Source organism: Melitaea cinxia, chromosome 23, assembly GCF_905220565.1.
Source record: "Melitaea cinxia chromosome 23, ilMelCinx1.1, whole genome shotgun sequence".
Taxonomy (NCBI): Eukaryota; Metazoa; Arthropoda; class Insecta; order Lepidoptera; family Nymphalidae; genus Melitaea; species Melitaea cinxia.
Window position 1 is genome coordinate 12908694 of NC_059416.1, and position 14129 is coordinate 12922822.

General features: G+C 65.3%; 1 protein-coding gene across 1 annotated transcript; it reads left to right on the top strand.

Moving 5' to 3' along the window:
- The first annotated feature begins 1553 nt into the window (after positions 1-1553).
- On the top strand, positions 1554-3533 carry LOC123665152. The gene has a single exon (XM_045599496.1). The coding sequence runs from the start codon at positions 1554-1556 to the stop codon at positions 3531-3533; it is 1980 nt and encodes a 659-aa protein (XP_045455452.1).
- Positions 3534-14129: the final 10596 nt, after the last annotated feature.

The following is a 14129-nucleotide window of genomic DNA, read 5'->3' on the forward strand; positions in this document are numbered from 1 at the left end:
GGGTCGCGCTGGGCTCCCTGGAGCTTGCTCGGTTGTTCGGTGCGATCCTGGCGTTGGAGGTGGGGCTTTTCGCCTAGCCGGGAGCGGTGTGCTGGCCGGGTTGTGCTGGCTCCCTTGAGCTTGCTCGGTTGCTGGTGCAATCCGGCAGACCAGTTGCGGGAGGGCCGGGCTGTGCTGGCTCCCTTGAGCTTTTGCTCGGTTGTCGGTGCAGTCCGGCGGACCCGTGGGGTAGTTGCGGGTTCGAGCTTGGCTCACTCGCTGGGGTGGCACGTAGGTTGCGGTCGGTGAGGGAATGGCACTGCGATGCGGTGCGGGGAGAGGAGGACGGGTCGAGCGAGCGAACTCGATATAGCGACGGGTTCGCTCGCTCGCCCCGTGGCGCGCATGCGCGCGGGTAGGTGCACTCCGGGTACTGCTCTGCCCAGAGCGGACTTGTGAGTGCAGGCGCCGTGAGGGCGCGGAGACGTGGGGGTTGGTTTTACCTTCCCCTGCGCTGGGGACGAGGTGGGTGGGCTCGCTTGCCCGCCTCGGGGGGGTGGTGCTTAGGCGCTTTCCCTTGCGCCGTCCCGGCCTGTGTTGACTCACGTTGGCACTGTCTGGGCGGTGCGGGGCAGCCTGAGCGCCAGGCAGAGGGCGGTCGGGCTTCCGGCCAACTTCTGCCCGGGTTGGTGCGCGTGGTGCCACCGCGCGCCACCCACTAGGAACGGGATGGGCCCGCAAGGGCGACGCCGCCGGAGTTTGCAGAAGAATTTCATTGATTCCTGCGACTTCGGCAATGGCGAGGGAGTGGCGCCGCTGGTTTTTACTGAGTAGTCTGGCATGCCGGGAGTCTCAGACTTCCGTCGCTTTCGGGTGGCGGGGGTGCGTAAATGCGTTTTCCAGCGTTAAAAAAAAAAAAAAAAAAAAGGTTAGGTTAGGTTAGGTTAGGTTAGGTTAGGTTAGGTTAGGTTAGGTTAGGTTAGGTTAGGTTAGGTTAGGTTAGGTTAGGTTGGGGTGCTTGTCGGTGACCTCCTCGTGGTGCACCCTGGGCAACGGGACGGGCAGCAGTATCACAATCGCGGCACTGCTGCCCGTCGCGGCTGACGACCGACGCGTGTGGGGATGCATTCCGGCGCTCTACATTAGAGTTGTCCCGTGAGCGCATCAGGTGGCACAGCGCTCGCGCACTGTGTCACCACGGGAGGGTGGATGGGTTCGGCGTGCGCTTACCCCGCCGTCGGACAGAGTGGGCAGGAGTCCTGTTCGCTCACCGTCCTATTATCGTAATCCCGTTTGTGGTGTCGTGGTCATGTCTCGCGGCCACGAACGGGACCGAGGGTCTTGCCTTAACCGGCCGGACCGCGAGGAAGAAAACCTCTATAAAAAATTACCCCGAATCCCAAGCGGCGACGCAGCGCGAGGGGATGCATGGCTGATGGGTAGTTCAGTCACTACTGCGATCCCCTGCTCTGTAGCCCCGCCGAGGCCAGAGTGGGGTTACGCGAGGCTTGCCCAGGTACAGGGGGTGTTACCTCGGGCTGACCACCCTTTCCCCCATACTCGTGGGAACAGTTATGGAATTTCAAAAATCAACAATTTTAAATGATGATGGTGTGGAGATTGATGAGAGGCCCGAGAAGGGCGGAGTAGAGGAGAGGCCCGAGAAGGGTGTAGTTATCTCGGACGGAGAGTTGTCTGACGTCGGCATGAGGTCGCGGTCACCGTGCGACTCCGACTCGTCTCGCGCTCGGCTCTGGAAGCGGAAGCGCGATAGGGAAGAAGACACGTCAGATGACACTGATGATAAGTCCACGGCAGGAAAGTGTCACACGGCGCGCAGGGGTCGTGGTCGACCGCCCACGACAGGGCAATATGTTGGCCTCGCCAAGGCCAAGGCCGACTACCTCAAGCAGTGCGAGAGGGAGCTCGAGCTTGAGGCCGAAAGCGAGGCCATCGAGATCTCGAAAAGAGTGAGAGCTTCGCGATCCAACATAATTTCGGAAGGTGGGACGGTGTCGGGGGAAAGCTCGATCATTGATCTACACAGGAAGGCCCAAGAATACGTCGAGGCCATTCTCACCGTGACGAAGATTTCCAAGAACCTCAAGGGGACAAGCAAGAAAGCCTTAAATGAGTCCGCCGAGGGTATAGGCGAAGTACTCGGCGCCCTATACCACCGAACGACGAATGACGAGGTCAGGCAGCTGCGGGAGGCCAACGAGCGCCTAGAAGCGGAGAACGTACAGCTCCGCTCGGAGATCTCCGAGCTGCGACAGAGTGTAGCCGACATCAGGCGTGAACTGGGCTCGACGTCCACTCCAGCCCCTCCCGCGAATGAAAACGGACTGATCGACCGCATAATGGCAGGGGTGGGCGCCATGCTCGACTCCCGCCTGGCGAAGCTGGAGGAGTCTGGCAGACTCCTGCCTGAAGCGCCTGAAGCGCGAAAAGGACCACCGGCGGCTTCGAAGAAGATCGCAACGTCGCCGCCGCAGACAGGGGTCACAACGCTGACTCCGCCAGCGAAACCGGCCCCAAAGTCTGCAGGTCAGTCTGCCAAGAAGAAGAAAAAGAAGAAGAAGGCGGGTGCGGCTACCCAAGTCGCTGCGCCCAACGAGCCTCGCCCCCTACCACCTGCTCCGGCCGCTCTGACGGAGGGGTGGAATGTGGTGGCGAGGAAAGGAAGGAAGGTGGGGCCGCCCAAAAACCAGCCCCAGCCCCAGAACAAAGGTGCGCCGGCTAAAAAGCCAAAGACGCCGAAGCTGCGACTGCCGCGATCGGCGGCGGTGCAGCTGACGCTGCTGCCGGGCAGCACTAGGACGTACGCGGAGGTCCTCGGTGCCATAAAGGCTGACGGCCTTATAGCGAGCATGGGCGTCGAGACTCGCTATAGGGTCTCTCAGACCGGCGCGCGCAGGTTCGAGCTGCCCGGCACCGGCAATAAGGAGAAGGCCGAGGAGCTTGCCCGGCGCATTAAGGCGGTCGTCGGCGAGGACGTGGCGGTCACCCGCCCGGAGAAGTGCGCCGACCTGCGGGTGGCCGGGTTAGACGACTCGGTCACTCCCCAGGAACTGGCCGGCGTGATCGCCAAGGCGGGAGGATGCGCCGTGGATTCCATCAAAGTGGGCGAAGTACGTCAAAACTTCGCCGGCGTCGGGACGGCCTGGGTTCGCCTGCCGGTAGAGGCGGCGAAGAAAGTGGTGGACGGGCGCCGCCTACTCGTCGGGTTCGTGTCGGCGAGTGTGTCCCTGCTGAAGGCGAGACCTCAGCAATGTTATCGCTGCCACGAGGTTGGGCACGTGGCAGCGAAGTGCGACAAGGGGGTGGACCGCAGCGGCCAGTGCTACCGCTGCGGCAAGGAGGGGCACATTCGCCGGCAGTGTACTGCCGAAGCTTGCTGTCCCATATGCCAGGCGGAGAAAAAACCGGCTGGGCACAGCCTAGTTGCGTGCCCTCGCAATAAAGCAAGTCATAGGAGGAAAAAGGCGGCGCCCAGGGATAAAACCCGCGCACCGCCCGCCAACCGAGCCAGGGAGGTGACTATGGAGACCTGAGTGCAACATGGCACTTAAGGTCCTCCAAGCCAACCTGAACCACTGTGCCAGGGCCCAGGACCTCCTCGTCCAGAGCCTGGTACAGTGGTCCGTGCGGGCGGCGGTGGTGGCCGAGCCGTACTCGGTCCCGCCGAGGGATAGTTGGATCGGCGATCGCGACGGCGTGGTGGCCATCGTGACCCAGGTCGCCGCGGGCGCCCCGCCCCTTACGAACATTGTGAGGGGCTCGGGTTGCGTCGCGGCACTGCTGGGGGAGGTGGCCATCGTCGGGGCGTATTTTTCCCCAAACAAGTCGGTCGCCGAGTTCGAGGCGTTTCTCGACGGGACCGAGTCGATTCTGCGTAGGTTTTATCCGGCGGAGGTGCTTGTGCTCGGTGACTTCAACGCAAAGTCACGTCTGTGGGGGTGTCCTGCCACAGATGCGCGGGGGGCGATTCTAGAGGAGTGGCTCGTTGCCACCGGCCTGACCGTCCTCAATCGCGGGACGGCCAACACGTGCGTGCGCAGGTCGGGCGGCTCGATCGTGGACGTGTCGTTTGCGAGCCCCGGCCTCGCGCGCCGCGTTCGGGACTGGCGAGTGCTGGACGACGTGGAGACTCTCTCGGATCACCACTACATCCGCTTCGAGATCTCCGCTCGTCCGGCGGTGCCGCCAAGCTCCAGCCGCGCCCCGGCGGAGGAGGGTCCTCGGTGGCAGCTGAAGCGTCTCGACCGGGAGCGACTCGACGAAGCGGCGATAGTGGCGTCGTGTCAGCCGCGCGTCGACGGTCCACCGGACAGGGTGGCAGACTGGCTGGTGGCCAGAATGACCGACGCGTGCGACGCGGCCATGCCGCGGTCGAGGGGTCGCCCCCGGCGGGCTCAGGTGTACTGGTGGTCGGAGGCGATAGCGCAGTTGCGCAGGGAGTGCGTGGCCGCCCGCCGCCAGTACACGCGCTGCAGGAGGCGCATTTTCAGGACGCCCCCCGCTTCGCAGGACAGGACACGGCACGAGGAGGAGGGCGAGCGGCTGTACGCCCTTTACACGTCAGCCAAAGCCAGCCTCCGTCGTGCCATCGGCGAGTCGCAGGCCGCGGCCAGGGAGGAAATGCTGGACGGACTGAACAGCGACCCGTGGGGGATGCCCTACAAGCGGGTACGCAACAAGGTCCGTCCCTGGGCTCCTCCACTCACGGAGACCCTGGACGCCGAAGTGGTCCGTGAGGTGGTCGCGGCCCTGTTCCCGACGGCGCCGGCCGAGCACGAGCCGCCGTCGATGGCACCGCGAGGGGAGGATCAAGACGTCGGAGAGGAGGCACCGGAGGTCGAAGAGTCGGAACTCGGGGAAGCAGTCGCGCGGCTGCGACGGAAGAACGTCGCTCCAGGCCCGGATGGGATTCCGGGGAGGGCGTGGGCGGTGGCGCTGAACCACCTGGCGCCGCGAGTTCGAGGACTATTCTCTGCCTGTCTGGCTCAAGCCATAATTCCACAGCGGTGGAAGACAGGCAGGTTAGTCCTCCTCAGGAAGGAAGGCCGGCCGGCGGAGTCACCGTCGGCGTACCGCCCCATCGTCCTCCTCGACGAGCTCGCCAAGTTGTTCGAGCGCGTCGTGGCCGCGCGTCTGGTGGCGCACCTCGGGCGTCGAGGACCCGACCTCTCGGACGTGCAGTTCGGCTTCCGCAGTGGCCGTTCTACCGTGGATGCCGTGCTGTGCGTCCGTGCCCAGGTGCAGGAAGCGGTGGCCCGGGGCGACGTCGTCGTGGCGGTGTCTATCGACATCGCCAACGCCTTTAACACGTTGCCCTGGGGTTGCATCAGGGAGGCGCTCCGCTACCACGGGGTGCCGACCTACTTGCGTCGCGTGGTCGGTGCCTACCTCTCCGACAGGTGGGTGGTCTTCCCCGGAAGTGATGGTCGGCTTGTGAGAAAGGAAGTCGTGTGCGGTGTCCCGCAGGGGTCGGTGCTCGGCCCACTCCTGTGGAACATCGGGTACGACTGGGTGTTGCGTGGCTCGCTGCTGCGCGGCGTCAGCGTCGTCTGCTACGCCGACGACACGCTGGTGCTGGCCCGCCGACCGACGTATCGGGAGGCGGCAGTGCTGGCGACCGCTGGCGTCGCGCAGGTCGTGGCGCGAATCCGGCGTCTCGGCCTCGTCGTCGCGCTGGACAAGGCGCAAGGAATAGTCTTCCACGGCCCGAGGAGGGCGCCTCCCCACGACGCCCATCTTATCGTGGGAGGCACTCGCATCGGCCTGTCGGGCACGATGACGTACCTGGGTCTCGTGCTCGACGGCCGGTGGAAGTTCCGGGCGCACTTCGCGCGGCTCGTCCCGCGCTTGCTGAAGGTGGGAGCCTCGCTCTCGTGGCTTTTGCCGAACATCGGCGGTCCCGGTGTGAGCTGCCGCCGGCTCTACACCGGCGTCGTGAGAGCGATAGCGATGTACGGTGCCCCCGTCTGGTCCGACGCCCTGGACCGCGAGAACATCGCCCTGCTGCGGCGCGCGCAGAGGGTGATGGCGATCAGGGTCGTGCGCGGGTACCGTACGATCTCGGGCGAGGCAGCGTGCGTGCTGGCTGGAGTCCTGCCCTGGGACCTGGACGCGGTCTCTCTGGCGTCGTCATACCGGCGGCGTCGGAGTCTGGCGTCCGGGACCCTCAGTCCGGCACCACGGCTTGCAGAACACCTGAGGCGAGAGCGGGATGCCGCGATCGCGGAGTGGGTTGTGAGGCTCGAGCGTCCGAGTGCGGGGCACCGGACGATCGATGCGGTTCGGCCGGTTCTTCGGCAGTGGTTGGACAGACGGCATGGCGTCCTAACCTTCCGCGCCACGCAGGTCCTCTCGGGGCACGGTTGCTTCGGGGGGTACCTGTGTCGGGTCGCCGGGAGGGAGCCCTCTCCTCGTTGCCACCACTGCCAGGATTGTGACGACGAGTCGGCGCAACACATGTTGGAAGAGTGTCCGGCGTGGGCGGAGGAGCGCGAAGAGCTCCGAAGCGTAGTTGGGCCGGACCTTTCGCTGCCGGCCGTGATTTCTGCCATGACTGGCAGCGAAAGGTGCTGGGACGCCGTCCTCGCATACTGTGAGCGGGTGATGGCGCAGAAGGAGGCGGCGGAGCGGGTGAGGGAGGACACCACCGACCTCCCCCTCCGCCGCAAAAGGACCGGGCGTCGGAGGCTGGCGCACGATAACCGCCTCCCTCCCTAGACGCTAGGCAGACCAAAATCTGCCGGGTAGGCGCGCGCGGTGTCCCCCGCGCGCCACCTCCTCCACGAGGACAGGAAAGGGCCTGACGAGGCACGCCGCCGGGGTTTGCAGAAGAATTCGGATTCCTGCGACTCCGGCACGGGCGACGAAGGTGGACAAAAAAAAAAAAAAAAAGAAAAAAAAGGTTAGGTTAGGTTAGGTTAGGTTAGGTTAGGTTAGGTTAGGTTAGGTTAGGTTAGGTTAGGTTAGGTTAGGTTAGGTTAGGTTCGTGCGCAGGTCGGGCGGCTCGATCGTGGACGTGTCGTTTGCGAGCCCCGGCCTCGCGCGCCGCGTTCGGGACTGGCGAGTGCTGGACGACGTGGAGACTCTCTCGGATCATCGTTACATCCGCTTCGAGATCTCCGCTCGTCCGGCGGTGCCGCCAAGCTCCAGCCGCGCCCCGGCGGAGGAGGGTCCTCGGTGGCAGCTGAAGCGTCTCGACCGGGAGCGACTCGACGAAGCGGCGATAGTGGCGTCGTGTCAGCCGCGCGTCGACGGTTCACCGGACAGGGTGGCAGACTGGCTGGTGGCCAGAATGACCGACGCGTGCGACGCGGCCATGCCGCGGTCGAGGGGTCGCCCCGGGCGGGCTCAGGTGTACTGGTGGTCGGAGGCGATAGCGCAGCTGCGCAGGGAGTGCGTGGCCGTCCGACGCCAGTACACGCGCTGCAGGAGGCGCATCTTCAGGACGCCCCCAGCTTCGCAGGACAGGACACGGCACGAGGAGGAGGGCGAGCGGCTGTACGCCCTTTACACGGCAGCCAAAGCCAGCCTCCGTCGTGCCATCGGTGAGTCGCAGGCCGCGGCCAGGGAGGAAATGCTGGACGGACTGAACAGCGACCCGTGGGGGATGCCCTACAAGCGGGTACGCAACAAGGTCCGTCCCTGGGCTCCTCCACTCACGGAGACCCTGGACGCCGAAGTGGTCCGTGAGGTGGTCGCGGCCCTGTTTCCGACGGAGCCGGCCGAGCACGAGCCGCCGTCGATGGCACCGCGTGGAGAGGATCGAGACGTCGGAGAGGAGGCACCGGAGGTCGAAGAGTCGGAACTCGGGGAAGCAGTCGCGCGGCTGCGACGGAAGAACGTCGCTCCAGGCCCGGATGGGATTCCGGGGAGGGCGTGGGCGGTGGCGCTGAATCACCTGGCGCCGCGAGTTCGAGGGCTATTCTCTGCCTGTCTGGCTCAAGCCACAATTCCACAGCGGTGGAAGACAGGCAGGTTAGTCCTCCTCAGGAAGGAAGGCCGGCCGGCGGAGTCACCGTCGGCGTACCGCCCCATCGTCCTCCTCGACGAGCTCGCTAAGCTGTTCGAGCGCGTCGTGGCCGCGCGTCTGGTGGCGCACCTCGGGCGTCGAGGACCCGACCTCTCGGACGTGCAGTTCGGCTTCCGCAGTGGCCGTTCTACCGTGGATGCCGTGCTGTGCGTCCGTGCCCAGGTGCAGGAAGCGGTGGCCCAGGGCGACGTCGTCGTGGCGGTGTCTATTGACATCGCCAACGCCTTTAACACGTTGCCCTGGGGTTGCATCAGGGAGGCGCTTCGCTATCACGGGGTGCCGACCTACTTGCGTCGCGTGGTCGGTGCCTACCTCTCCGACAGGTGGGTGGTCTTCCCCGGAAGGGATGGTCGGCTTGTGAGAAAGGAAGTCGTGTGCGGTGTCCCGCAGGGGTCGGTGCTCGGGCCACTCCTGTGGAACATCGGATACGACTGGGTGTTGCGTGGCTCGCTGCTGCGCGGCGTCAGCGTCGTCTGCTACGCCGACGACACGCTGGTGCTGGCCCGCCGACCGACGTATCGGGAGGCGGCAGTGCTGGCGACCGCTGGCGTCGCGCAGGTCGTGGCGCGAATCCGGCGCCTCGGCCTCGTCGTCGCGCTGGACAAGGCACAAGGAATAGTCTTCCACGGCCCGAGGAGGGCGCCTCCCCACGACGCCCATCTTATCGTGGGAGGCACTCGCATCGGCCTGTCGGGCACGATGACGTACCTGGGTCTCGTGCTCGACGGCCGGTGGAAGTTCCGGGCGCACTTCGCGCGGCTCGTCCCGCGCTTGCTGAAGGTGGGAGCCTCGCTCTCGTGGCTTTTGCCGAACATCGGCGGTCCCGGTGTGAGCTGCCGCCGGCTCTACACCGGCGTCGTGAGAGCGATGGCGATGTACGGTGCCCCCGTCTGGTCCGACGCACTGGACCGCGAGAACATCGCCCTGCTGCGGCGCGCGCAGAGGGTGATGGCGATCAGGGTCGTACGCGGGTACCGTACGATCTCGGGAGAGGCAGCGTGCGTGCTGGCTGGAGTCCTGCCCTGGGACCTGGACGCGGTCGCTCTGGCGTCGTCATACCGGCGGCGTCGGAGTCTGGCGTCCGGGACCCTCAGTCCGGCACCACGGCTGGCAGAACATCTGAGGCGAGAGCGGGATGCTGCGATCGAGGAGTGGGTTGTGAGGCTTGAGCGTCCGAGTGCGGGGCACTGGACGATCGATGCGGTTCGGCCGGTTCTTCGGCAGTGGTTGGACAGACGACATGGCGTCCTAACCTTCCGCGCCACGCAGGTCCTCTCGGGGCACGGTTGCTTCGGGGGGTACCTGTGTCGGGTCGCCGGGAGGGAGCCCTATCCTCGCTGCCACCACTGCCAGGATTGTGACGACGAGTCGGCGCAACACGTGTTGGAGGAGTGTCCGGCGTGGGCGGAGGAGCGGGAAGAGCTCCGAAGCGTAGTTGGGCCGGACCTTTCGCTGCCGGCCGTGATTTCTGCCATGACCGGCAGCGAGAGGTGCTGGGACGCCGTCCTCGCGTACTGTGAGCGGGTGATGGCGCAGAAGGAGGCGGCGGAGCGGGTGAGGGAGGACACCACCGACCTCCCCCTCCGCCGCAAAAGGACCGGGCGTCGGAGGCTGGCGCACGATAACCGCCTCCCTCCCTAGACGCTAGGCAGACCAAAATCTGCCGGGTAGGCGCGCGCGGTGTCCCCCGCGCGCCACCTCCTCCACGAGGACGGGACAGGGCCTGACGAGGCACGCCGCCGGGGTTTGCAGAAGAATTCGGTTTCCTGCGACCCCGGCACGGGCGACGAAGGTGGACACCGTTGGTTTTTAGTGGGTAGTCTGGCATTGCACCTACCGCCGGGAGCCCCACACTCCCGCTGCTGATTTACTCGGCGGCGGGGTTAGTGCGTAAATGCATTTTCCAACGTAAAAAAAAAAAAAAAAAAAAAAAAAAAAAAAAAAAAGGTTAGGTTAGGTTAGGTTAGGTTAGGTTAGGTTAGGTTAGGTTAGGTTAGGTTAGGTTAGGTTAGGTTAGGTTAGGTTAGGTTAGGTTGCGGGTGGCCGGGTTAGACGACTCGGTCACTCCCCAGGAGCTGGCCGGCGTGATCGCCAAGGCGGGAGGATGCGCCGAGGAATCGATAAAAGTGGGCGAAGTACGGCAAAACTTCGCCGGCATCGGGACAGCGTGGGTTCGCCTGCCAGTAGAGGCGGCGAAGAAAGTGGTCGACGGGCGCCGCCTACTCGTTGGTTTCGTGTCGGCGAGTGTGACCCTGTTGAAGACGAGACCGCAACAATGCTATCGCTGCCACGAGGTTGGGCACGTGGCAGCGAAGTGTGACAAGGGAGTGGACCGCAGCGGCCAGTGCTACCGCTGCGGCAAGGAGGGGCACATTCGCCGGCAATGTACTGCCGAAGCTTGCTGTCCCATATGCCAGGCGGAGAAAAAACCGGCTGGGCACAGCCTAGTTGCGTGCCCTCGCAATAAAGCGGGAAGGAGGAAGAAGGCGGCGCCCAAAAATAAAACCCGCGCGCCGCCTGCCAACAGAGCTGGGGAGGTGACAATGGACACCCAATCATAGTAATGGCGCTTAAGGTGCTCCAAGCCAACCTGAACCACTGTGCCAGGGCCCAGGACCTCCTCGTCCAGAGCCTGGTACAGTGGTCCGTGCGGGCGGCGGTGGTGGCCGAGCCGTACTCGGTCCCGCCGAGGGATAACTGGATCGGCGATAACGATGGCGTGGTGGCCATCGTGACCCAGGTCGCCGCGGGCGCCCCGCCCTTTACGAATATTGTGAGGGGCTCGGGTTGCGTCGCGGCACTGCTGGGGGAGGTGGCCATCGTCGGGGCGTATTTTTCCCCGAACAAATCGGTCGCCGAGTTCGAGACGTTCCTCGACGGGACCGAGTTGATCATGCGTAGGTTTTATCCGGCGGAAGTGCTCGTGCTGGGCGACTTCAATGCGAAGTCACGTCTGTGGGGGTGTCCTGCCACAGATGCGCGGGGGGCGATTCTGGAGGAGTGGCTCGTTGCCACCGGCCTGACCGTCCTCAATCGCGGGACGGCCAACACGTGCGTGCGCAGGTCGGGCGGCTCGATCGTGGACGTTTCGTTTGCGAGCCCCGGCCTCGCGCGCCGCGTTCGGGACTGGCGAGTGCTGGACGACGTGGAGACTCTCTCGGATCATCGTTACATCCGCTTCGAGATCTCCGCTCGTCCGGCGGTGCCGCCAAGCTCCAGCCGCGCCCCGGCAGAGGAGGGTCCTCGGTGGCAGCTGAAGCGTCTCGACCGGGAGCGACTCGACGAAGCGGCGATTGTGGCGTCGTGTCAGCCGCGCGTCGACGGTCCACCGGACAGGGTGGCAGACTGGCTGGTGGCCAGAATGACCGACGCATGCGACGCGGCCATGCCGCGGTCGAGGGGTCGCCCCGGGCGGGCTCAGGTGTACTGGTGGTCGGAGACGATAGCGCAGCTGCGCAGGGAGTGCGTGGCCGTCCGACGCCAGTACACGCGCTGCAGGAGGCGCATCTTCAGGACGCCCCCCGCTTCGCAGGACAGGACACGGCACGAGGAGGAGGGCGAGCGGCTGTACGCCCTTTACACGGCAGCCAAAGCCAGCCTCCGTCGTGCCATCGGCGAGTCGCAGGCCGCGGCCAGGGAGGAAATGCTGGACGGACTGAACAGCGACCCGTGGGGGATGCCCTACAAGCGGGTACGCAGCAAGGTCCGTCCCTGGGCTCCTCCACTCACGGAGACCCTGGACACCGAAGTGGTCCGTGAGGTGGTCGCGGCCCTGTTCCCGACGGCGCCGGCCGAGCACGAGCCGCCGTCGATGGCACCGCGGGGAGAGGATCGAGACGTCGGAGAGGAGGCACCGGAGGTCGGGGAGTCCGAATTCGGGGAAGCAGTCGCGCGGCTGCGACGGAAGAACGTCGCTCCAGGCCCGGATGGGATTCCGGGGAGGGCGTGGGCGGTGGCGCTGAACCACCTGGCGCCGCAAGTTAGAGGGCTATTCTCTGCCTGTCTGGCTCAAGCCATAATTCCACAGCGGTGGAAGACAGGCAGGTTAGTCCTCCTCAGGAAGGAAGGCCGGCCGGCGGAGTCACCGTCGGCGTACCGCCCAATCGTCCTCCTCGACGAGCTCGCCAAGCTGTTCGAGCGCGTCGTGGCCGCGCGTCTGGTGGCGCACCTCGGGCGTCGAGGACCCGACCTCTCGGACGTGCAGTTCGGCTTCCGCAGTGGCCGTTCTACCGTGGATGCCGTGCTGTGCGTCCGTGCCCAGGTGCAGGAAGCGGTGGCCCAGGGCGACGTCGTCGTGGCGGTGTCTATTGACATCGCCAACGCCTTCAATACGCTGCCCTGGGGTTGCATCAGGGAGGCGCTCCGCTACCACGGGGTGCCGACCTACTTGCGTCGCGTGGTCGGTGCCTACCTCTCCGACAGGTGGGTGGTCTTCCCCGGAAGGGATGGTCTTTTAGAGAGAAAGGAAGTCGTGTGCGGTGTTCCGCAGGGGTCGGTGCTCGGCCCACTCCTGTGGAACATCGGGTACGACTGGGTGTTGCGTGGCTCGCTGCTGCGCGGCGTCAGCGTCGTCTGCTACGCTGACGACACGCTGGTGCTGGCCCGCCGACCGACGTATCGGGAGGCGGCAGTGCTGGCGACCGCTGGCGTCGCGCAGGTCGTGGCGCGAATCCGGCGCCTCGGCCTCGTCGTCGCGCTGGACAAGGCACAAGGAATAGTCTTCCACGGCCCGAGGAGGGCGCCTCCCCACGACGCCCATCTTATCGTGGGAGGCACTCGCATCGGCCTGTCGGGCACGATGACGTACCTGGGTCTCGTGCTCGACGGCCGGTGGAAGTTCCGGGCGCACTTCGCGCGGCTCGTCCCGCGCTTGCTGAAGGTGGGAGCCTCGCTCTCATGGCTTTTGCCGAACATCGGCGGTCCCGGTGTGAGCTGCCGCCGGCTCTACACCGGCGTCGTGAGAGCGATGGCGATGTACGGTGCCCCCGTCTGGGCCGACGCCCTGGACCGCGAGAACATCGCCCTGCTGCGGCGCGCGCAGAGGGTGATGGCGATCAGGGTCGTACGCGGGTACCGTACGATCTCGGGCGAGGCAGCGTGCGTGCTGGCTGGAGTCCTGCCCTGGGACCTGGACGCGGTCGCTCTGGCGTCGTCATACCGGCGGCGTCGGAGTCTGGCGTCCGGGACCCTCAGTCCGGCACCACGGCTGGAAGATCACCTGAGGCGAGAGCGGGATGCCGCGATCGCGGAATGGGTTGTGAGGCTCGAGCGTCCGAGTGCGGGGCACCGGACGATCGATGCGGTTCGGCCGGTTCTTCGGCAGTGGTTGGACAGACGACATGGCGTCCTAACCTTCCGCGCCACGCAGGTCCTCTCGGGGCACGGTTGCTTCGGGGGGTACCTGTGTCGGGTCGCCGGGAGGGAGCCCTCTCCTCGATGCCACCACTGCCAGGATTGTGACGACGAGTCAGCGCAACACATGTTGGAAGAGTGTCCGGCGTGGGCGGAGGAGCGCGAAGAGCTCCGAAGCGTAGTTGGGCCGGACCTTTCGCTGCCGGCCGTGATTTCTGCCATGACCGGCAGCGAGAGGTGCTGGGACGCCGTCCTCGCGTACTGTGAGCGGGTGATGGCGCAGAAGGAGGCGGCGGAGCGGGTGAGGGAGGACACCACCGACCTCCCCCTCCGCCGCAAAAGGACCGGGCGTCGGAGGCTGGCGCACGATAACCGCCTCCCTCCCTAGACGCTAGGCAGACCAAAATCTGCCGGGTAGGCGCGCGCGGTGTCCCCCGCGCGCCACCTCCTCCACGAGGACGGGAAAGGGCCTGACGAGGCACGCCGCCGGGGTTTGCAGAAGAATTCGGTTTCCTGCGACCCCGGCACGGGCGACGAAGGTGGACACCGTTGGTTTTTAGTGGGTAGTCCGGCATTGCACCTACCGCCGGGAGCCCCACACTCCCGCTGCCGAGCTTTCGGCGGCGGGGTCAGTGCGTAAATGCATTTTCCAACGTAAAAAAAAAAAAAAAAAAAAAAGGTTAGGTTAGGTTAGGTTAGGTTAGGTTAGGTTAGGTTAGGTTAGGTTAGGTTAGGTTAGGTTAGGTTA